This window comes from Monodon monoceros, unplaced genomic scaffold, assembly GCF_005190385.1.
Source record: "Monodon monoceros isolate NGI ecotype Baffin Bay Population unplaced genomic scaffold, NGI_Narwhal_1 Super_Scaffold_18, whole genome shotgun sequence".
Classification (NCBI taxonomy): domain Eukaryota; kingdom Metazoa; phylum Chordata; class Mammalia; order Artiodactyla; family Monodontidae; genus Monodon; species Monodon monoceros.
In genome coordinates, this window is record NW_021703774.1 from 128,655,244 (window position 1) to 128,679,116 (window position 23,873).

General features: G+C 35.9%; 1 protein-coding gene across 4 annotated transcripts in view; it reads left to right on the forward strand.

The window, feature by feature from the left end:
• TM2D1 (TM2 domain containing 1) overlaps window positions 1-23,873 on the forward strand; it is a 141,983-nt gene that overhangs the window by 27,458 nt on the left and 90,652 nt on the right. For 2 of the 4 annotated variants that reach the window (XM_029230178.1, XM_029230179.1), the window contains exon 5: window positions 9,817-9,890. In XM_029230178.1, coding sequence (XP_029086011.1) covers window positions 9,817-9,890 — 74 coding nt within the window. Of the gene's footprint in view, window positions 1-9,816; window positions 9,891-10,248; window positions 10,286-19,089; window positions 19,276-23,873 lie in introns of those variants that run through there. The other 2 variants (XM_029230181.1, XM_029230180.1) reach the window with 2 other exon arrangements.

The window sequence follows — 23,873 nt, forward strand, 5'->3', positions numbered from 1 at the left end:
TGTTGAATAATAGCGGTGAGAGTGGGCAGCGTTGTCTTGTTCCTGATCTTAGAGGAAATGCTTTCAGTTTTTCACCATTGAGATTGATGTTGGCTGTGGGTTTGTCATATATGGCCTTTGTTAATGTTGAGGTGGGTTCCCTTTATGCCTTCTTTCTGGAGAGTTTTTATCATAAATGAGTTTTGAATTTTGTCAAAAGCATTTTCTACATCTATTGAGATTATCATATGGTTTTTATCCTCTAATTTGTTAATATGGTTTATCACATTGATTGGCTTGCGTATATTGAAGAATCCTTGCATTCCTGAGATAAACCCCACTTTATCGTGGTATAGGATCCTTTTAATGTGCTGCTGGATTCTGTTTGCTAGTATTTTGTTGAGGATTTTTGCATCTATGTTCATCAGAGATAGTGGCCTGTAGTTTTCTTTTTTTGTGACATCTTTGTCTGGTTTTGGTATCAGGGTGATGGTGGCCTCGTAGAATGTGTTTGGGAGTGTTCCTCCCTCTGCTATATTTTGGAAGAGTTTGAGAAGGATAGGTGTTAGCTCTTCTCTAAATGTTTGATAGAATTCACCTGTGAAGCTATCTGGTCCTGGGCTTTTATTTGTTGGAAGCTTTTTAATCACAGTTTCAATTTCAGTGCTTGTGACTGGTTTGTTTTTATTTTCTGTTTCTTCCTGGTTCAGTCTCAGAAGGTTGTACTTTTCTAAGAATTTGTCCATTTCTTCCAGATTGTCCATTTTATTGGCATATAGTTGCTTGTAGTAATCTCTCATGGTCCTTTGTGTTTCTGCAGTGTCAGTTGTTACTTCTCCATTTTCATTTCTACTTCCATTGATTTGTCTTCTCCCTTTTTTCTTGATGAGTCTGGCTAATGGTTTATCAATTTTGTTTATCTTCTCAAAGAGCTAACTTTTAGTTTTATTGATCTTTGCTACTGTTTCCTTCATTTCTTTTTCATTTATTTCTGATCTGATCTTTATGATTTCTTTCCTTCTGACTTTGGGGTTTTTTGTTCTTCTTTCTCTCATTGCTTTAGGTGTAAGGTTATGTTGTTTATTTGAGATGTTTCTTCTTTCTTGAGGTAGGATTGTATTGCTATAAACTTCCCTCTTAGAACTGCTTTTGCCGCATCCCATAGGTTTTGGGTCATTGTGTTTTCATTGTCATTTGTTTCTACGTATTTTTTTGATTTCCTCTTTGATTTCTTCAGTGATCTCTTGGTTTTTTAGTAGCATGTTGTTTAGCCTCCATTTGTTTGTATTTCTTATAGTTTTTTTCCTGTAATTGATATCTAGTCTCATAGCACTGTGGTCAGAAAAGATACTTGATACCATTTCAATTATCTTAAATTTACCGAGGCTTGATTTGTGCCCCAAGATATGGTCTATCCTGGAGAATGTTCCATGAGCACTTGAGAAGAAAGTATATTCTGTTGTTTTTGGATGGAATGTCCTGTAAATATCAATTAAGTCCATCTGTTTAATGTGTCATTTAAAGCTTGTGTTTCCTTATTTATTTTCATTTTGGATGATCTGTCCTTTGGTGAAAATAGGGTGTTAAAGTCCCCTACTATGATTGTTAGTGTCAATTTCCCCTTTTATGGCTGTTAGCATTTGCCTTATGTATTGAGGTGCTCCTGTGTTGGGTGCGTAAATATTTACAATTGTTATATCTTCTTGGATTGACCCCTTGATCATTATGTAGTGTCCTTCTTTGTCTATTGTAATAGTCTTTATTTTGAAGCCTATTTTGTCTGATATGAGACTTGCTACTCCAGCTTTCTTTGATTTCTATTTGCATGGAATATCTTTTTCCATCCCCTCACTTTCAGTCTGTATGTGTCTCTAGGTCTGAAGTGGGTCTCTTGTAGACAGCATATATATGGATCTTGTTTTTGTATCCCTTCAGCAAGCCTATGTCTTTTGGTTGGAGCATTTAATCCATTCACGTTGAAGGTAATTATCGATATGTATGTTCCTATGACCATTTTCTTAATTGTTTTGGGGTTTTTTTGGTAGGTCCTTTTCTTCTCTTGTGTTTCCCACTTAGAGAAGTTCCTTTAGCATTTGTTGTAGAGCTGGTTTGGTGGTGCTGAATTCTTTTCGCTTTTGCTTGTCTGTAAAGCCTTTGATTTCTGCATCGAATCTGAATGAGATCCTTGTGGGGTAGAGTAATCTTGGTTGTAGGTTCTTACCTTTCATCACTTTAAGTATATCATGCCACTCCCTTCTGGCTTGTAGAGTTTCTGCTGAGAAATCAGCTCTTAACTGTATGGGAGCTCCATTGTATGTTATTTGTCATTTTTCCCTTGCTGCTTTCAATAATTTTTCTTTGTCTTTAATTTTTGCCAATTTGATTACTATGTGTCTCGGCGTGTTTCTCCTTGGATTTATCCTGTATGGGATTCACTGCACTTCCTGGACTTGGGTGGCTATTTCCTTTCCCATGTTAGGGAAGTTTTCGACTATAATCGCTTCAAATATTTTCTTGTACCCTTTCTTTTTCTCCTCTTCTTCTGGGACCCATATAAGTCGAATGTTGTTGCATTTAATGTTGTCCTAGAGGTCTCTGAGACTGTCCTCAATTCCTTTCATTCTTTTTTCTTTATACTGCTCCCTGGCAGTTATTTCCATTATTTTATCTCCCAGCTCACTTATCCATTCTTCTGCCTCAGTTATTCTGTTATTGATTCCTTCTAGAGCATTTTTAATTTCAGTAATTGTGTTGTTCATCATTGTTTGTTTGCTCTTTAGCTCTTCTAGATCCTTGTTAAATGTTTCTTTTATTTTCTCCATTCTGTTTCCAAGATTTTGGCCCATCTTTACTGTCATTACTCTCAATTCTTTTTCAGGTAGGTTGTGTATTTTGTCTTCATTTAGTTGGTCTTGTAGGTTTTTGCCTTGCTCCTTCGTCTGTGACATATTTGTTGTCATTTCATACTTTTTTTAATGGGTGGTGCTGTATTCCTGTCTTACTGGTTGCATGGCCTGAGATGTACAGCACTGGAACTTGCTGACAGTTAGAGCCAGGTCTTGTTGCTGAGATGAGGACCTCCGGTAGGGCTCACTCCGATTGATATTCTCTGGTGTCTGAGATTCTCTGTTATTCCAGCAATTTGTACTCAGAGCTCCCACCACAGGAGCTCAGGCCTGACCTCCAGCCTGGGAACCAAGATCCCGCAAGCTTTGTGGCATGGTTAAAAAAATAAATAAATGAAAAAGAAAGAAAAAAAGGAGCAGTATAATATCAAAGAATAAAAAACAAAATAAAATTATAAAGATAAAATATATATTAGCAAAAATAAAACTATAATTGAAACAACAAATTAAAAGCACAACAGAAAAAGAAAGAAAAAAAAAGGGTGGGGTGGGGAAATAAGCCAAAAAGAGAGAACAATAACAAAGTATAAAGGATGAAATAAAATTAGAAAAATAAAAGATTTATTATGAAAAATAAAAATATAAAAGAATCAACAACAGTGAATCAACAAGGTAAAACAGACCCCAGTCCGGTCACTGGGGTTCCTCCAGTCCCCTTAGGTTTCCGTGGTCCCCCACCGGTGCCTGGTAGGTGCCCTAGTTGTGAGGAGGCGCAAATTCCATGTCCTCCTAGTACGCCATCTTGACACCGCCCCTTTATAGATAGCTTTTTAAAATCCTTTTCGATACCATTTATGGTCACTGGAATTTTATAAGAACCAAATAAATAATGCAGATATGATGAAGCTTGCTCTTAAGTAATTTCTTTTTTTTCTTTTTTTTTAACTGAAGTATAGTTGATTTACAGTGTTTCAGATGTACAGCAACGTGATTCAGTCATATATATATGTATATGTATAAATATATATTTTTTTCTTTTAAAGATTCTTTTCCATTATAGGTTATTACAAGATATTGAATATAGTTCCCTATGCTATACAGTAGGTTTCTTTTTAAGTAATTTAGTGTTGAATGTGATACTTCGTTATATAAATTTTACTTTAGGATTAAGTAAGGGAAGTGTGTTGAGGGTGAGATTAATTTAAATTTGATAAGATCCAAACATTCCTTTAAGAAAAATTTTCTTTCTAGGTATTTCAAATTTCTTTTTAGCCCAGAACTATTACTTTATGTATAGCTTTATTTCCTTTAATTGACTTATTATTCCAATGCTGCTTTAGCTGGAAGCCTTTTTTCACCATGAAGCCTTATTTTTCTAATATTCCATCTTTGTGTTTTTAACCATGTTAACATCTGTGTTTTTTTTTTTTTTTTTGCGGTACGTGGGCCTCTCACTGTTGTGGCCTCTCCCGTTGCGGAGCACAGGCTCCGGACGTGCAGGCTCAGCAGCCATGGCTCATGGGCCCAGCCGCTCCGCGGCACGTGGGATCTTCCTGGACAGGGGCATGAACCCGTGTCCCCTGCATCGGCAGGCGGACTCTCAACCACTGCGCCACCAGGGAAGCCCTGTGATTTTTTTAATATGCAGTAACTGGTATATTATGTTTTGTCCATTGTAGCATTAAAAGATTATGGATTCTCAAAGATAATAGCTCTTTTTGAGCAGTTAATGGGGGAGAGATACTCTTTTCATAGTAGTATTACTTTTAAGTGTAAATGTTTTCTTTTTACGAGAATAACAAAATGTTGCATGTTTTTAAGCCCCAAACTTATAAATCTTTGGTTATATTATTCTTGTTTTCTTCTTGAGTTTGGCGTTACTAGTTTGTACTGGCATATTATATCCACAGATTGTAGGACAAATAAAGGCAAAGGGATTTGTAGGTTAAACTCTTCTAAGATTTGAAAGCTCTCCTTTATAGGTATAGATACAAAATGAATAGTGATAACTAATTACCAAATCGTTATAGAATGCTTGGGATTTGGCAAACAGCAACTTCAGTATGAAATAATCATCTGCATTCTCTAAAATAGTTATACAGAAACAAAAGTATTTGCAAGATTCAACCTGCAATAAAACAAAAAGTACCAAAATTTTTTAGAATACCAAAAATGAATCTCTGTTCTTTTTATTTTATACCCAAATAAATTCTTTTATTGAAGTTGTGTACTGTTTTTTGTTCTTTTTATTTTTTTCGGTACGCGGGCCTCCCACTGTTGTGGCCTCTCCCGTTGCGGAGCACAGGCTCTGAACGCGCAGGCTCAGCGGCCATGGCTCATGGGCCCAGCCGCTCCGCGGCACGTGGGATCTTCCTGGACAGGGGCACGAACCCGTGTCCCCTGCATCGGCAGGCGGACTCTCAACCACTGCGCCACCAGGGAAGCCCTGAATTTGTGTACTTTTAAATGTAAAGTTTAAGTTACTGAAGTATAAATAAAGTACACTAAAAACATGAGGTTTATTAATGTCATCTGGCAGCAGAATCTTTTTGGAAAAATATATCTACAGTAGTAATGGTTCAAGATAAAAATGGATCCTTCTTGATTGGAAACATTGTTAATTGGAATTTGAAAACAATCTCTAAAATCTAAATATAATATTTCTTTCCACAATAAGATAAGTAAATAGGGTCTGTACAAAGAGACCTAACAAATTTTTACTTGGACAAAAAAGTCAATCTACTTTTGGTAGTTCACTAATACCTCCCCATCTTTTAAAAACTGGTATTGGTGCTCAAAATAATGAAATCTGTAAGAGTAACGGTTTGCATTGTTTTTTGCCGAAAGCTTGGCCTCTGTGCACCGGTGCCAAATTGAATCTCGGAGACAGAGTTTTGGGTGAAGTAGAAAAGAATAGCTTTATTGCTTTGCCAGCCAAAGGGGGACACAGCGGGCTCCTGCAGTCAAAAACTATGTGTCCCAACCCAGGAGGATTTGATGAGGTGTTTTATAGCAATAGTTCGAGGGTGGGGTTGCTGACAAGATTAGGTCGCGTACAGGGCCTGCACTTCTCTAATCTGGTCTCAGATAATCTTGATGAGCTTCTCTGGTTCCTGGCCTCAGGTAGTTTCTTGGCTGCTCCTCCCTTGATTAGCAACTGTTTGAGTCTGCCCTTTGGAACTCAGAGAAGGTCATGGAGACTGGATCCTCTTCCCTACAAACAAGAAAACGGGGGACAGAAAGACTTCTGTGCCCAGGGGCCCCACAGGGTTCTGCTCGTTTTCAGTTTTAATAAATGCTGTTTAGAATGTATGCTACTTTGTGTTTTTCAAGTTGCTCAGTGTTTGTTTACAAATAAGATAATTTACTATTGATATATGTTATTCCTTCAGTAGCCATATTGACTAGGCACAGAAATGACACAGCCCTGACTTCAAGTTGCTTGTGGAAGGAAGGATATAGGGGAAGTCAGACAAATAAATATGTAATAAATCATACCATGGGATATGTGCTCTGCTGAAAGTTAAGGGCAGGGTGGTAGGGAGCGTCTAAGGATGGCATTAAATTCATCCTGGGAGCATTAGAGAAAACTTTCCAGAAGTTTTAAGAAAGACTATTAAGAGTTAGCTAGGGGGCTTCCCTGGTGGCGCAGTGGTTGAGAGTCCGCCTGCCGATGCAGGGGACACGGGTTCGTGCCCCGGTCCGGGAAGATCCCACATACCGCGGAGCGGCTGGGCCCGTGAGCCATGGCCACTGAGCCTGCACGTCCGGAGCCTGTGCTCCGCAACAGGAGAGGCCGCAGCAGTGAGAGGCCCAAAAAGAGTTAGCTAGATGATTGGGAATAGTGGGGGGCAGCAGACGAGGCAAGGCAGAAGACAGCATAGCACATATAAATGCAGGTATGAGAGCACAGCCCATTGGAAGAGAACTTCGGGTAGTTTGACTGTAACACAGACAGAAGGAATTTGCAAGAGGTGAGGCTAGGTTAGATGATGCTACTGTAAATGATGTGGGTTTATGCTGTATAAATTTCTCAATTATAATAATAATTGTAATATGGTAGAAATAGTGGTAGCACAAGTAGCGGCTGGGCTAACATTTATCGTATGTTTGCCATGTACCATGTACTATTCTAAGTTTTTACTTTGACTCATTATCTCTTAAAGTGCACATATTTAAAATGTACAGTTTTATAAGTTAGACATGTATACACCTGTGAAACAACCACCATGATCAAGATAATGACCATATCTGTCACTCCCCAAAGTGTCCTCATGCCTATTTGTAATCCCTGCCTCTTGGCCCTCCTTGTCCTGCTTTTTCCCAAGCAAGCACTCACCTGCTTTCCATCATTGATTAGTTTGCAGATTCCTTAAATGCTTAAATATCATCTTGGATCTGTTCTATAGTTTCTGAAAAGCGTTACTCCAGGAGTAGGTAAAATTTACCAAAGTTCCAAATACATGTATCTAACATTTTATCTAATATTTATCTAATTTATCTAATATTTTATCTGAACAGGAACCTTTTGTGTTCAATCTTCTGAAACATCCTTACAGAAGGGGTTTAGCAACTGAATATCTAGACTTTAATTGACTCACATCTTTCTCTGTGTGTTATCATTACTTTGCCAATAAATATACTTCTATATCATTGTTTTAAAATGACTTCATAGTATTTTCTCCTATTGTTAGGTCTATCTTAATTTCTTGAGACAATTTCTCCCTGTTAGATACTTAGATTGTTTCTAATTTTTTGATAGCCTTACAGCAGATATTTATTAAACTCTTACTTTCTGTCACGTACTGTTCCAGGAATTGACTTGAATAAGACAGATAAGAACCCTGCCTTTAAGAGTTTACATGGCATAGGAAGAAAGAGAATGAATGAACAAACCAATGAATGATTTCTGATCAGCACCATGACGGAAATAAATAGGGCAGATGTGATAACAGTGCTGGGGCTGCTACGGGGAGCAGCATGCTGGGTTACAAAGACTTCTCTGAAGAAGAGCTACAGGAAGAACATCACTGGAAGATGGGATGACAAGGGCAAAGGCTCTGACATGGTTACATTTTTTTCATAGAGCAGCAGTTCATTAAAGACAAACTTTTTTTGACCATTCTTAATATTCTTTTTGTAAACAAGTTGAAGGAAGGGAAACTCTGTGGTATTTCCAAAATGCTCTGTGAAGAGGGATACATTTCAGAAATAAAATAAGTGAGTGAATGGATATAGTACATATACTGAGTGAGTGGATAAAGTTCCTTGGGCAACTATAGTAAAATGCAATGAATGAAAAGAATAATTAAAGGAGTTGTTATGTAAGATAGTGGATAAAAAGTTAGGGGTCTTTAGGAGACAGAAAAGCTGAGAAAATTTATCTATTCAACAAATATTGAGCATCTCCCATGTGCCAGGCAATGTTGTAGGTAATAAGGACACAGAATTGAACAGGACATATAAAAGACCCTCCCCTAACAGGGCTTCCATGAGACAAATAGTAAACAATATAAAATATTAGGTAGGTAATAAGTATTTTGAAGAAAACTAAGTGCATAATTTTATATAGTATCTATTTTTAAGTTTTAAAATCATTTCCAACATGTGTTATAGCAGTACTTAAAACATTGTTCTACTATATATCTAATACTAATAAGGGGTGGTGGGGTGGGTGGAAATCATCTAATTTACCTACATATTTCAGTCTTTTTTATGTATTTCCAAATGTGTGCAAGAGGTGATCTCATCCAGTCTTACAATTTTAGCTGATATATATTTGTAGTTGATGCTTAGAACTACCCTTTCACGAAGAGTCTTGCTTCATACCATTTTTATATCTCAAATGGGATATCTGGAAAGCAGCTCAAGTTTAAATATAGAAGAGAGATTACTCATCCCACCCCCACCCCCAATCTGCCTCTTCTAATTTCATCATTATATTTTTGTGTTATATCATTGTATATGTCCTAGATTCTATGCTCTATTATCATCTATTTTAGTACCTTAGCTTTAAGGTTGGAACCAAGGACAGGTGTATATAGCTCACAGAATTGTTGATTTTGACTATTGGGCTAATAAAAAACATAAGATGCTTAGGGAAAAAGTACAGTATAGGATAACTTCAAGATAATTGGGTTACTGATAGAATTTTGCTGTTTAACTACAAGATCAGTGTTTTTTTCTGATTATTTTTTCTGTGCCTTGACTGTCTATTTGAACTTTCTACTGTAAATGCATATTAAAATTTGGATCCATAATGTATTAAGTCTAAATAAATAAATAAGGATTTTAAGACTAAAAGATGTTCTGTAACTCTGGTGTAATGAGATTTAAAGATTTATTTTCTTAGAAGTCTTGTAAGATTACAAAACTTTTCTCTTAAGAAGTTTTGTAAGATTACATTGAGTTTTTATTTCAGTTCTTATTATTTATTTAAGTGAATTAATTTTTTTTGGCTTTTCTATGTAGAGGGCCCTTTAAACTTTTCTCATATTAGGTGAAGATTTGATTTTTTTTTAATAATGTTTCTTTATTTTTACTTGTTGACAGTTTGCTTTATTTATTTATTTATTTATTTATTTATGGCTGTGTTGGGCCTTCGTCTCTGTGTGAGGGCTTTCTCTAGTTGTGGCAAGCGGGGGCCGCTCTTCATCACGGTGCGCGGGCTTCACACTTTCGCGGCCTCTCTTGTTGCAGAGCACGGGCTCCAGACGCGCAGGCTCGGTAATTGTGGCTCATGGGCCTAGTGCCCTGCGGCATGTGGGATCTTCCCAGACCAGGGCTCGAACCCGCATCCCCTGCATTGGCAGGCAGATTCTCAACCACTGCACCACCAGGGAAGCCCAAGATTTGATTTTTTTAAAGTGTTAATTTTATATTGTCGATATAAAGCATTTGTGTTATATATAATGGTTTATTGGGAAATGGAAAAGTTTATTAATATTTATAAGACTTTCCAGGTTGTAAATGACTTTACCTTCTTTTCTAGGTTTGTTAAAGTTTTGCACTGTAGGATTTTGTGGAATTGGGAGCCTAATTGATTTCATTCTTATTTCAATGCAGGTAAGTTAGTTTCAATCTAGAAGATGAACTACTTTTCCATTCAAATTTGCGTTCTGTGATATGTATGTTAGAAAGCAGTTAGGAATGCTTTTTCAATGTTTCTTCAGATGCTAGATCTAAAGGATCACGGCCATGTTTTCAAGTTGCATTTCCCAACCTGTGCCAATTAGCAGTTCTAAAAGACATAAGAGCTTCATTAACAAGGATTCTGTGCTCTAATATGATTTGTAAATGTGAGTTCAGCTGAGTTATAGAGATTTCTTTACTGGAGAACTCAGAATCTTTATAGTTTGTATTATGAATCTCTAAGTGGGATTGAGGTTATATTTCAGGCTTATTGTTTCTTTTCCTGTTACAGCCACATTGTCAATTACTATAATAGGATACTGATGGGAATCTGATATTTACATATGAATATGTGGAGGCAGAAACAAGATTTTTTTTGCACTGGACAGGTACTCTATACTAGTGTTCTCTTGGTTGCAAATTGTAGAAACTGAAATGCAGCTAGCTTAAGCCAAAAAGAGAAAAGGAATTTCTGGGCACTCTGTGGAAAATCTAGGAGAGGGGCTGGTCTCAGGCAAGACCCAATTCATATAATCAAATGATGTGTTCGGGACTCTCCTGCTCTTCATCTCTGCTTCTCTGTGTTAGCCTCGTTTTCTCCTGCTGCAGTGGTTTGTGAAATGCTCTTCTTACGCGTTTAAAAGTGCCACCAGATGTTTTCTATTAAATTATACTGAACTGGTTGTGGTTAACTCATGAGGATTCTTAAAGAGATGAATTTATCACAACAAATGTCACAAAACAGCATTTCAGTAAGCATTTATGGAGCACCTCATGTCTTCAGTAAATGTGTCAGTATGTATTTAGATTATCATCAGTTTTGCTCTTCTTTCTCAGACAGTATTTCCACTCCTCAATTCTGTCTGCTTGATGTTATCCTTATGCTTTAAAAGAAAGTCAAAATCTAGATTTTTGGTAACATACTGTGAGGAGGGGACCATACTGTGAGGAGGAGGCAACATATGGACCAATAAGATATCAGAATTAAACAAGGAAAATATTTGGTTTTAAAGTTGGAATTTTCCTGTCTTTATTCATAAACATATGCCTAACCAAATATCCTGCCTTCTCTGACTGTGGTACAGGCAAGCAGGCATGAAGAGGCTAAGGTACTTGTGCACATATGCTTGGAAATGGGTTTCTCTGAGGATCCAAGGAACTTAATGTATTATTGGGATTCTTTGAGATATACAGAATTCCACATCTTTAAAACCCAACCATTTAGTTAATATTTCACACTACGTTCTTTCTTTGGTGATGTCAGTGCTTTGTAGCTTTATTTATATCAAATTACAGAGCTTATTTGATTCAGCCACTATTTTCTAGTACATGTATACCTAAACTTTTCAGAACTAATAGTTCTTAAAGATCTAGAATTGAGACTATTACATCAACAAATTATTGAGGTAGAATTAGAATGTTTGAATTTCTACAGTATATTTCCCTAAATAAGACATTTTAATAGGGATGGCTACCTTAGACTGCTTTCAGATTAGGGGAAAAATAAATCATTTTTCAAAAGTAGCCAAATAAGACATGTATCCTTATTGTACATGTTGTTTAATATACTTAACATGTGATGTTGACTACATTAATTTTAGAGAATTTTTTTCAGCCAAATAAGTTTTTACAATATCATAAACTATGTTAATATTTTTGTCCTAAATATATTTTTCAATTTCTCATAAACCTTTTACATTCTGTCTATCATCTTTTTGTTTATTCTTTCCTTACTCATTCTCTCCATCCCCAGTTTTTTTTTCTTTTTGCCATTAAATATTATTCCCCAGTGAGTTGCAGTGTTTTTCTTTTGGGCTGTGATCCCAGAAACATATTGTGCATGAACTCAAGACCTATAAAAACATACTTTGCTTCACAGTGTTTATAACAAAAATCCAGGAAAATCCTCTTTAAAAAAATAGGCCTAGTTACTTCTTTTATATATATATATATGTATATATATATATATATATATTTTTTTTTTTTTTTTTTTTTTTTACGGTACACGGGCCTCTCACTGTTGTGGCCTCTCCTGTTGCGGAGCACAGGCTCCGGACGCGCAGGCCCAGCAGCCATGGCTCCCGGGACCAGCTGCTCCACGGCATGTAGGATCTTCCCGGACCGGGGCACGAACCCATGTTCCCTGTATCAGCAGGCGGACTCTCAACCACTGTGCCACCAGGAAAGCCCCTGTAATTTTTTTTCTAAATTTATTTATTTGTTCTTTTTGTTTTGTTTTGTTTTGGCTGCATTGGGTCTTTGTTGCTTCGCCGAGCTTTCTCTAGTTGCGGTGAGCAGGGACTACTCTTCATTGCGGTGCGTGGCTTCTCATCGTCTTGGCTTCACTTGTTGCGGAGCACGGGCTCTAGAGCGCAGGCTCAGTAGTTGTGGCGCACGGGCTTAGTTGCTCCACGGCATGTGGGATCTTCCTGGACTAGGGCTTGAACCCATGTCCCCTGCATTGACAGGCGGATTCTTAACCACTGCTCCACCAGGGAAGCTGTAGTTATTTCATCTTTGAACTGAAACAATATAAAGTGTAACACATATATTACTAAAGTAAGTAAGCTTTAAATGTAGCTATATTTCCTAAAAACATTTTCATGAATTTATCTGTTAGTAAACTTTTGAAGTTTCTTCTGTTTGTTTTTTGTTCTTAAAAAATGTGCAGATGGCACTGTGTGAATGAATGGTATAAAACAATACATAGAATTAATTCTTTTGTGTATTCAACAAAATCTAAATCAGTGATGCATGGATAGCATACAGTTTTTCAATTATAGGCAACCATTGTATATAACTATATATAGTTGCTGTATATATAGTTATTCATAAGGCAGGTCTGAAGATTTTAAAATACTCATTGTTTTGTGCTTATATTTATATATATCATGAAGGATAGATTAGATAATTTGGTCTTTTATCAGAAAAAATATGAGAATATTTGATTTCATTTAAATCTCTTTTCTCACTCACACAATGAATAGTTTTAATTATACCAAAACAACTGATGTGTACTCCACCAACAAAAAGGAAAGAAAATTGATTGTGTTCAGTGGAGACAAGACAGCCACAAATCAGAAACATGAAGATGGGTACAGGGAAAACGGAAATATGCATTGGAATGTAGAAAGTTGTTGAAGGAAGTATGTCAGGGTTGTTCATGACAATTTAAAAAAATTCTGTGCATTGTGGAAGAAATTACTTTTATTTTCATTCCTATTAACATTGCAGACACAACATTGTAAAACAACTATACCCCAATTTAAAAAAAAAATTGCAGAGTAGATTCCTTAAAGAACTAGTAACTATATAAGCAGCAAAATACACAAAGCAATGTAATCTCCAAGACATTTTTTTAATTTTATAAATTTATTAAATATCTCATTAGTTTGGCATTTAATATATGTAACTCATTTTAGCCCTGGGTTATATACTGCTTTTGTATTTTTTTTTAACTTTTACACACCAGGTTTGATTTTTCACACATAAATTTCTTGAGAAAAAAAGATTTTTATTAATCTCCTGTAGCACTAATAGTATGCTCAACATAGAGTATGCTCTCAAAATTTTTGCTGATTTAAGCTGAATGCAGTATACCTTGTGAAAAGTGTGGCTTTGTGCCAATTACAGGGAAGATGAGAGGCTGAAAATCATAGTTTAAAAAAAATGATTGCTCTTCTTTAGGGCTTTAAAGTTCTAAATTTCGTGGGTCACTTGAGAGGTAATGAACAAAAATAAAAGTTGGTATGATAAAGTAGAAATAGGTATAAGTTGGGGTCCTTGCCCTAAAGGAACTTAGAATCTTACCCTCCCCAAAGTGGTGTGAGAATAACATCCCACTTATAATCAGAAATATGTCCTTTGGAACTGCAAGCTGAAAATAAAAGAAGTTATCTTGATTTTATCTTGTTTAAGTTCTTGAATTTTACTAAAAATTTTAAAAGCCTAGGCTTTTCAGTTTAGAGCATAAATAAGGCTCAGGTTAATAGGTTCACTTCTGTGTAAGCCAGTTTGTTTTGTCAAAGACATATCCTATGCCCTTGCTCCGTGAAATACATGCCATTGATCAAAAGTACTAAACATGTAATCACCCTAAATCTATTTCCAGTACTGGAAAAGTTGGTCAAAGTCCTTGATAGTTCACTAGATGTAGGACAGCAATATATAAAAACTAGATATCAAGTCTTTCAAATAGTTCTCTGTATTATTTATTTAACCCTGGTGTGATTTACTGGGGAAATGAACTGGAAAATGGAGGGGAATGATAATTTGGGTAGTCTCTGCTTTGTCACATCATCTCAATTAAGTATCAGTAGATTTCACTTAGTTCACTTACCTGTGGGCAGATTTTTATTTAGTGAATTAAAGGAATGTTCAAAAAACAAAGTAGTTGTGAAACTGAGCCCAGCGCTGTGTTTTCCTGGGGAGACATGATGCTGAATCCTATTCATTTCTTGAGGAATGATGTTTATATCGGTCATTAAGGATTAATGCTAACCAGTCTTTAAATCAAATGAAGTCAGGGGATCTGAATGTGTAACTTCTGGCATTGTGTGGGAATTTTGGTGCTTAATTAAAATGTGACAAATTAGATGTTTTTAATGGTTTTATGTTAAAATTAACGACATACAGAAGTCAGCTCTGGACACAAACATGTAATTTGACTTTTAAGAGAATATGAATTTACTTCTTTGGGGAACTGGGGTGGACACAGGTTGCATCATTATCCTCTAATTGGAGGCAGCTGTGTCATTTTACTTTTTACCAAGTCTTCAGGAGGTATGATCTTGCATTCTTTTTAATGTAATATTTGCATTCTTTATATGAAGAAACACATAAGTGGATTAGATAGTGGTACATTGATAGAGTTGCATTAAATGTAAGCTTTTGCCCTTCACTCCTGAATTCATTCATAACGTTTTAAATGTATAAGATATTTGAGCTACTTAAGCAGTCTGACTTCAACAACAAGGCAGCGCCAGTAAATGAGGGATCACATCTGTTGATAAAGTCTAGGTGTTAAAGTAGTTACTGGTAACCATCTTTTTTCCTTTAATTTATTTTTACTAGAGTGATACTTAAATATATACAAACAAAAATACATTTTGCACTAACAAAATCAAAAGTTTATATATTACAAACAAAACTACAACATCAAATAAGGTAAGCTCTTTTTTGTGTGGTATACATACAATACAAAATTTGCCATTTTAACCTTTTTTAAGTATACAGTTCATTGGCATTAATTACATTCAGAATGTTGTGCAACTGTCACCACTACTTCGAAAACTTTTTCATCACCCAAAACAGAAACTCTGTACCAATTAGGCAGTAACTCCCTATTTTGCTCTCCCCCAGTCCCTGGTAACCTCTAATCTACTCTGTCCTGAAGAATTTGCCTACTTTATAGATATTTCATATAGTTGGAATCGTACAATATTTGTCTTTTTATGTCTGGTTTATTTCACTTTGCATAATGTTTTCAAGGTTCATTGATATTGTGGCATGTTGCAGAATTTCATTCCTTTTTATGGCTGAATAATAATGTTCCGTTGTATGTATGTACCACGTTTCTTTTATCCATTCATCTGTTGATGGACACTTGGGCTGTTGCACGTTTTGGCTATTGTTAATAATGCTGCTATGAATATTTGTGTATAAGTATCTGTTTAAGCCCCTTTTCAATTCTTTGGGGTATGTATCTAGGAGAAGAAAACTTTTACAGAAAGCTAATTGAAGAAAATATTTTCATGACTTTAGATGGGTTAAGTCTTCTTAATCAAGATCTCAAAAACATAAACCATAAAGGAAAAAAAAATCATTGAATTTGATACATTAAAATTAAGAAATTCTTTTCTAAAAAGAATATCATAGACCAAGTTAACAGTTAATAGACTGAGTTAAAGAATACTAGCAACAGGAATTGATATGTGGAATATACAAATCAACAAGAAAATGATAGGGAACTTAATAGTTAAATGAGCACCATAAACTAAAGATGATTCACAAAATCACCCAAATAACTAATGTGTAAATAAAGAGATACTTCTGGGCACTTACCCCAAAATGCTCATACTCCTGTCCACAAGGGGACATTGTACAAATATGTCTCTTATAGCACTGTTTGTGGTAGCAGGAAGTTGGAATTAACCTAGATGTGTACACTAATTGGAGAATGGATGTATCTTCTGTAACACTAGGCAGCAATTACAGGCACTTACCTAGATGTACATACAGCTACATGGAAATGTCTTAAAATCTTAGTGTACTGTGAAAATCGTTTGAAATTGAACAAGATCCACAACAGTATCACTTGGATAAATTTAAAATGCATATTTATTCAAAGAACATCACATGTTTTTCAAGAATAAATATGTTTCCAAGTCATATACCAAGTTAAGTATATGCCCATTATTTGTGTGGTGCCTGTGGGCGGGTGAGTGGGATTATGGAGAATTATAGTGGAGATCAAAGATTAAGAACAGGAAAACAGGAAATTTGATGATCACTGCTTAACATTCCTGACTTTAATGTGTACTTCTAAAGTTTTCTGATTTACTTTTCCTGCCATAGACTTTGCACCTATAGAAAAGCCTACTCCTTTAAGTAAACAATTCAAGATTTTTTGCATTTAGGCTGCAAATAAAATTTCATGGTGAAAACAACCAGAAATGACAGGAAAGGAGAAATTAAATTTCACCCAATTCCTCCAAACCACCACCAACCATCTTCACAGAACAAGGGTGTGGTAGGACAAAAGATACGTCAAATCCCTGGAACCTGTGAATATTATCTTACTTGGAAAAAGGGTCTTTGCAGATGTGATTAAATTAAGTATCTTGATATGAAGAGATTATTCTAGATTATCTGGATGGGCCCTAAATCCAATGACAAGTATCCTTATAGGAGACAAAAGATTAGACACAAACACCCACACAGAAAACAAGGTGGTGTGAAGACAAAGGCAGAGATTGGGGTGATGTGGCCATAAGCCAAGCAATGCCAAAGGAGCACCTTAGAATGGATTCTCCCCTAGAGTCTCTGTAGGTCATACGGCTGCACTGATAACCTTGATTCTAGACTTCTGGCGTCCAAAACTGTGAGAGTAAATTTCTAGTTTTAATCCACTAAATTTGTGGTAATTTGTTACAGTAGCTGCAGGAAACTAATGTAGACAAATATGAAGTTGTTTTCTTGTGGTTTTAGGGCTTCTCACACAAGAGACGTTGACACCCTTTGTACAAAATAGCTTCCCACAATGTAGTGGCCCTCCTGTTTTCCCTCTTGGAAGACCTGTAGTAACCTCTTGGTCCATTAATTGTTAAGTGGTCTTTCTTTTCCCAATAGATTTCAAAAAATCTGCCCTAGCTTATCAAACAAATACTTCATGCTATAGAATTTGGCTTCAGGCTATTTTGTAGGAGAGAAATAAACACATAATTTTAGGTTTCGTACTCTATTGTCAATGAACAAGTGGATATAGGCATATTTAATTGAGTAAAATATTTCTCAGTATGAGATATTTTTTAAAATTTGTAGTTTTATATTTAACAGTACAATAATATACTTGGAATAATTTATATATCATATATTAACGCATATATGTGGAACCTAGAAAAATGGTACAGATGAACCGGTTTGCCGGGCAGAAATAGAGACACAGATGTAGACAACAAACATATGGACACCAATGGGAGAAAGTGGGGGGAGTGGGGGTGGTGGTGTGATGAATTGGGAGACTGGGATTGACATGTATACACTGATGTATATAAAATTGATGACTAATAAGAACCTGCTGTATAAAAAAATAAATAAAATTCAAAAATAAATAAAGTAATTTATAATTGGCACTGTATTATACATAAGTGTATAATATAGATGCTTAAAAACAGGTTTAATTTTTAATTTTGGTGAGGGAATATGGACTTAAATAATTGAAACCTTTACAGCTGATAGCTTTCTTAAAAATTAAGTAGGGAGAGCAGTTTCTTCTTTGCTGGGATAATTGATAGAAAAGGATGTTGACAATACCTTGTAGAGCTGTTTGCATTTAAATGTCAGTCAAACAAGATATAAAATTTTAAAAGTACCATACAGATTCGTTTATTCTATTCCTCAATTTACGGCTAAGAAAAACGGAGATCCAGAGAGGATTAATCCTACAACTAGTTATCGACAGTTTTCTCTTCAAGATTTCCTTTCTGTCTAATGCTTTACCACACTGACTTAATTTGGTTGTCTTTGGAGCAGGTCTTCAAATTGTTTTAGCAGAGAATAGCAACTAGTGCTATGCTTTGGTGATCTGGCAGTGGTGTGTAGGAGGCATTGAAGACAAGTGCATTATCTGGAGTTTTGGCTATGAGTAACAGAAACCTCAATTTAAATTGGCTTTAATAACGTGATAGTTTATTATATTATATACCAAGGATCTGGAGATATGGTAGTTCTAAGATTTGTTAATTTAGAGCTTAAAGACAAAGTGAAAGATCCAAATTCATTATTCCCTCCTTCCCTTCCTTCTCTCCCTCCTTTCTTCCCTTCTTCCTTCCTTCTCTTTGCCATCTTCAGTTCCTTTGGTTAGCACCACTTGCTATGTAGTTACTTTCAGAGGCGGAAAAACATCTCTTTTTCTCTCACACATATCTTCTTAAAAGCAGATAAGCCTCCCATTGAACTTGTCTCATAGATTATTATCTCATTGGTGATTGATTACATGCCCAGGCTGAACCAAACCCGTGGAAAGAGGATGGAATTACCACCATAGAACTAGGTGTTGAGGAGCCAGAATTACATAATTTGAGGGGTAGGAAATGCTGTAATAAGACTGCTAAATTAGATACAAAATTGGATCATGTATTAATAGGTAATTAAACTATAATCTTTGGGGCTATTTTCTCTACAGGACAGGAGAAACAAGACTAAAACGACACTATCATTTTTCTATATGTTAACTGGTAATGTGACAAGATTGTAAATCATCTGGGCCCTAATCAATTTTTAGTTAAATAGTTCTGTTTCCTGAGAGTCAAATGAGCTGCAGGTGGGCTTATTAGAAATGCATGATATTAAAAGGCCATCCAATCTTATATTTTCCTTATTTCCAACTTCTGAATACTTTTTTTTTCAACAGGGATAAGTGAGATTGTCAGAGGAGATGGCATAGGAAGAAAAAAATAATAGGACAAAAGGCCCAGTTCCAATCTGTGCACATATTCCAAATTAGGCAAGTTTTTACCATATGACTTAACTTACTTCTACTGGCTGGGCTTTCCTTTTTCTTTGTTTCCTTAATATGGTCTCAAAACATGTAAATTCCAGTCACCCATTCTTTTCTTTCTTTGCTTAATACTCATAGTAGTTTCGTCTGTGATGTTACCATTAAAAAGGTTTTAATTTATACTTAAATTCATAAATAACATTTATAAATGTCAAGACAAAGCAATTTGATCTTCGGAGGAAATCCCCAAGTACGTGACAGCACCTAGCATGGTATCTAGAACATAAGTGCTTTGTAAGTGTTATTTGAATATTAACATTTATAGTTCACTAGAATAAACTCCCTGTTGGCAGATTGTATCTTATTCACTGTTCTGTGTATAATGCCTAGCACAGTGCATAGACTGTAGGAATTAAGTATTTGTTGAATAGTTTTTAAAACCAAATTTATTTTTAAAGTGAAGAATGCGCTACAGCAGTGTTCTTCAAACTCTGGTTGCATAACCCCTAAAAGAAAATTTTTTTAAATCCCTACCCTCTGCATGTTTTAAGTTGACATTTAAGTTTTGTCATAAGTTTAAATAGTTGCAAAGGATATAATTTCTAGTTTGCAAATATTGACATATTTAAATAAAACTGTTACATCAATTTTAAAATGTATCCAACGGAGTATAAATACCATAGAATTTAAAATATCATTGACTTTAAAAAGACATGAATGAACCCTTCACTATTATAATTTTTACATTGTTTCTTTTTCTCCTTGAGTTTTTATTTCTATTCCCATTCTCCAACAGAATTTTACCCCAATATGTTTCTTTTAATCTTTTTTTTTTAATTTAATTTAATTTATATTTGGCTGTGTTGGGTCTTTGTTGCTGCACGCGGGCTTTCTCTAGTTGTGGCGAGCGGGGGCTACTCTTCGTTGCGGTGCGCGGGCTTCTCATTGTGGTGGCTTCTCTTTTGCGGAGCACAGGCTCTAGGTGCGCGGGCTTCAGTAGTTGTGGCATGAGGGCTCAGTAGTTGTGGCTTGCGGGCTTAGTTGCTCCGTGCCATGTGAGATCCTCCCGGACCAGGGCTCGAACCCATGTCCCCTGCATTGGCAGGTGGATTCCTAACCACTGCACCACCAGGGAAGTACCCCCAATATGGGTTTTTTTTCGGTTCTTTTTTGGTTCTTCATTGTTCTACTCGGTATATCATACACTTTAAATTTTATTTTTCTTAGTATTGCCTCTACTGAAATTTTCACAAACTCATACAAAATATAAATTTCCTTAAAATCATCTATTTTTATCATTAAAATAACCTCTGTACAGTGTCTTGAGATGTTCAGTACCATGAGAGTTGCTCAACCAAGAGCAAAGAATCAAATAACCTCTCTTCTGTTAGAATGCAACATGGCCAGTCAACTGGTTTCCTATGTCAGGTCTTCTTTAGAAAAAAAAAATGATGAATGTTAGCTTATTTTAAATATAATTTCAGAGCATAGTTTTGCTACACATTATTCTATTCAAGTTGAAGAAAGAAGAAACTTTAAATAGAAGTAACTCAGATTTTAAACAATGCACATTCATTACATACAAATTAGAAATATATTTCTTTTTTTTTTTTTTTTTTTTTTTTTTTTTGCGGTACGCGGGCCTCTCACTGTTGTGGCCTCTCCCGTTGCGGAGCACACGTAGGCTCAGCGGCCATGGCCCACGGGCCCAGCCGCTCCGCGGCATGTGGGATCCTCCCGGACCGGGGCACGAACCTGTGTCCCCTGCATCGGCAGGCGGACTCTCAACCACTGCGCCACCAGGGAAGCCCCTTCTTTTGTTTTTATTTTAACATCTTTACTGGAGTATAATTGCTTTACAATGGTGTGTTAGTTTCTGCTTTATAACAAAGTGAATCTGTTATACATGTGTCCCCATATCTCTTCCCCCTTGTGTCTCCCTCCCTCCCTCCCTACCACCCTCCCTACCACCCTCCTTACCCCCCATATGTTTTTACGCTTGAAACTCTTCTACTGATCATATCATTCATTAAAATATTTAAAAATGTTCTGTGATTTCTGGATTGGGTTGTCATTATAATTATTGATATACAGTTGATCAAAATAGCATAAACATGTTACAAATATTAGCAAATTATTTTTAAGCTAAAAAAAAGTAAAATTTTACTAGGACTGCATCTTTTGAACAAGATGTGACAGAGCATATTTTTGGACTCTTGATTTTAAAAGAGATTTCCTGAAATCCAATATTTTGAATTATCCCCTTCTTTGACACATCAGAGACTTTTATACCTCATGGCAATGTGCCATCAGGGTGTGCCTTACTGTAGGTATGCTTTACTGTTGTCAAGTTGGAGAAGGGACCACAGTGAAAGCAAAGAAGTGGGCAGGGGACCTAGCATGCTGCTTTTAAGGCTAGTGTGGTATCAGGTGGATCAGTTTTACAAAGAGTATTTACTTGAATTAAGGATCTCAAAATGAATTCCCTTGAAACTATCTGGGTCTACATATACCTTAGTAAATCCTTGTGTACCCCTAAGGCTACAGTGTGAAGATTATTATCTTAAAGGATAATAGAGAGATCATGTTAAGTGAATTGTCACAAATGTGATTAAATGGACAAGATTATTGTGATTATCTGTGATTAGCATGGATGAGCTTTTTTTTTTTTTTTTTTTTTTTTAAATCTCTTCCTTTTCCATTCCGTGTGGTTCTGGTAGGACTGTCAGTCATCCTGTCTCATCTCCCAGAGGGATCCTGGCCTGGCCAATATTAATCCTATTACCCTGGATTCAGTAATTTGTTCTGCAACAGGTGTAAAAACCAAGCAGATCAATGAATGTTCTTCCCTGAAATTGTTATATAAACACTGAGGAAGAAAATTTAACTTTCTTTCTGTTGGGAGCTACTGAGCTGCGAAGATGTGTATCTGGAACTGTTGGCAACCAATTGAGGGTGCCTGTCTGTAGAAGGAAGGCAGGCAGAGCTACACGAAGAGGCAGGGGTGCCAAACCAAGGGCCTTGTGGGGCATGGGGTTTCAGTCGTTGAGGCCCTTAGTTCCTGCAGCTCTCTTGATTCTGTGAGCTTCCCCAGTGTGCTTTTCAGCTACATGAGCCACAATTACTTTTTTTTGCTTGAGTTAGAGTTGTATTTCTGGTGCTACTGAAATAATTGTATTAACACCTAAGAAAAGTAAACTCAAAGTATTTTTAAAGTATCTTTTGTAAAATGGGTAATTTGGAAAATTTTCTCTTCTAGATTGTTGGACCTTCAGATGGAAGTAGTTACATTATAGATTATTATGGAACCAGACTTACAAGACTGAGTATTACCAATGAGACATTTAGAAAAACGCAGTTATTTCCATGAATATTGTTTAAAAGAAACAGTAAGTGATATGTATGTGTAATCTTAATTATAGTATATTATCTGTATAAAATTATGATAATTTGAGAACCAGGGGAAATTTAAGAGATCATCTAGTATTGTAAACCTGTCTTTTTGCTTATCAGGAAAGGCAGGTCTCTAATCTTTTTTTATTGTTTTTTAAAATTTTTATTGGAGTATAGTTGCTTTACAATGTTGTGTTAGTTTCTACTGTACAACACAGTGAATCAGCTATACATATACATATATCCCCTCTTTTTTGGATTTCCTTCCCATTTAGGTCACCACAGAGCATTGAGTAGAGTTCCCTGTGCTATACAGTAGGTTCTCATTAGTTATCTATCTTATACATAGTATTACTAGTGTATATATGTCAATCCCAGTCTCACGATTCATCGCACCCCCCCTTCCCCCTTGGTATCCATACGTTTGTTCTCTATGTCTCTGTCTCTATTTTTGCTTTGCAAATAAGATCATCTATACCATTTTTCTAGATTCCACACATATGTGTTAATATACGATATTTGTTTTTCTCTTTCTGACTTGCTTCACTCTGTATGACAGTCTATAGGTCCATCCATGTCTTGCAGGTCTCTAATCTTCTATAAAGCATTTTTGTATATGCTCATTGCTCCTGCAGTTCTCAATTCAGACTGTTTCTTTGCAGTGAATATAGTTAAAGGACAAGGTTCACAAGAAAAAAATAACATCAAAGCAAAAAGATATCCCATAGTTTTATATAATGGTTATGATGAAAGTATGTGTTATAGATGATAAAGCATATCTTTTCTACTGTCCATCCTTCTTAGGGTCAGTATGATCCTTAAACCTCCTTCTCTTCTCTTTTCCTAAATCTGAAAGTTGATAGAGTTTCAACCCTGAACTACTATAAGCACTTATTTTAAGCTGAAGTTTGGCCCTGCCCATGAGAATTATTAATTGGCCTTAGAACTGTCTAGCAGCTTTCAGGGAAGACAGAGAGAAACATAGGCTGAATGTTTTGGCCACAATCCTAATCCTAGGATTTTTAGTTGACTCTATCTCAGAGAGTGCTTCTAGAGTCCAGGAAGGGACTAGGCATTCATTTTCTATGTTTAATGTATAAATAGGATATGAAGTATAATTTTGCCCTTAGGGTAGATTTTTTTCTTTTCTCACAGTAAAATTATGGGATATGCTTTATAGTTATTGCCATGAGAGTTGAATGGTGACAGGCCCTTCCCATTAAGATCTGAGGAACGTATTCAACTCGTTGTCCAAAAAGTTCTTCAGATCTTTTCTTACAAACCATAAGAGTCTCTGTGTTTAA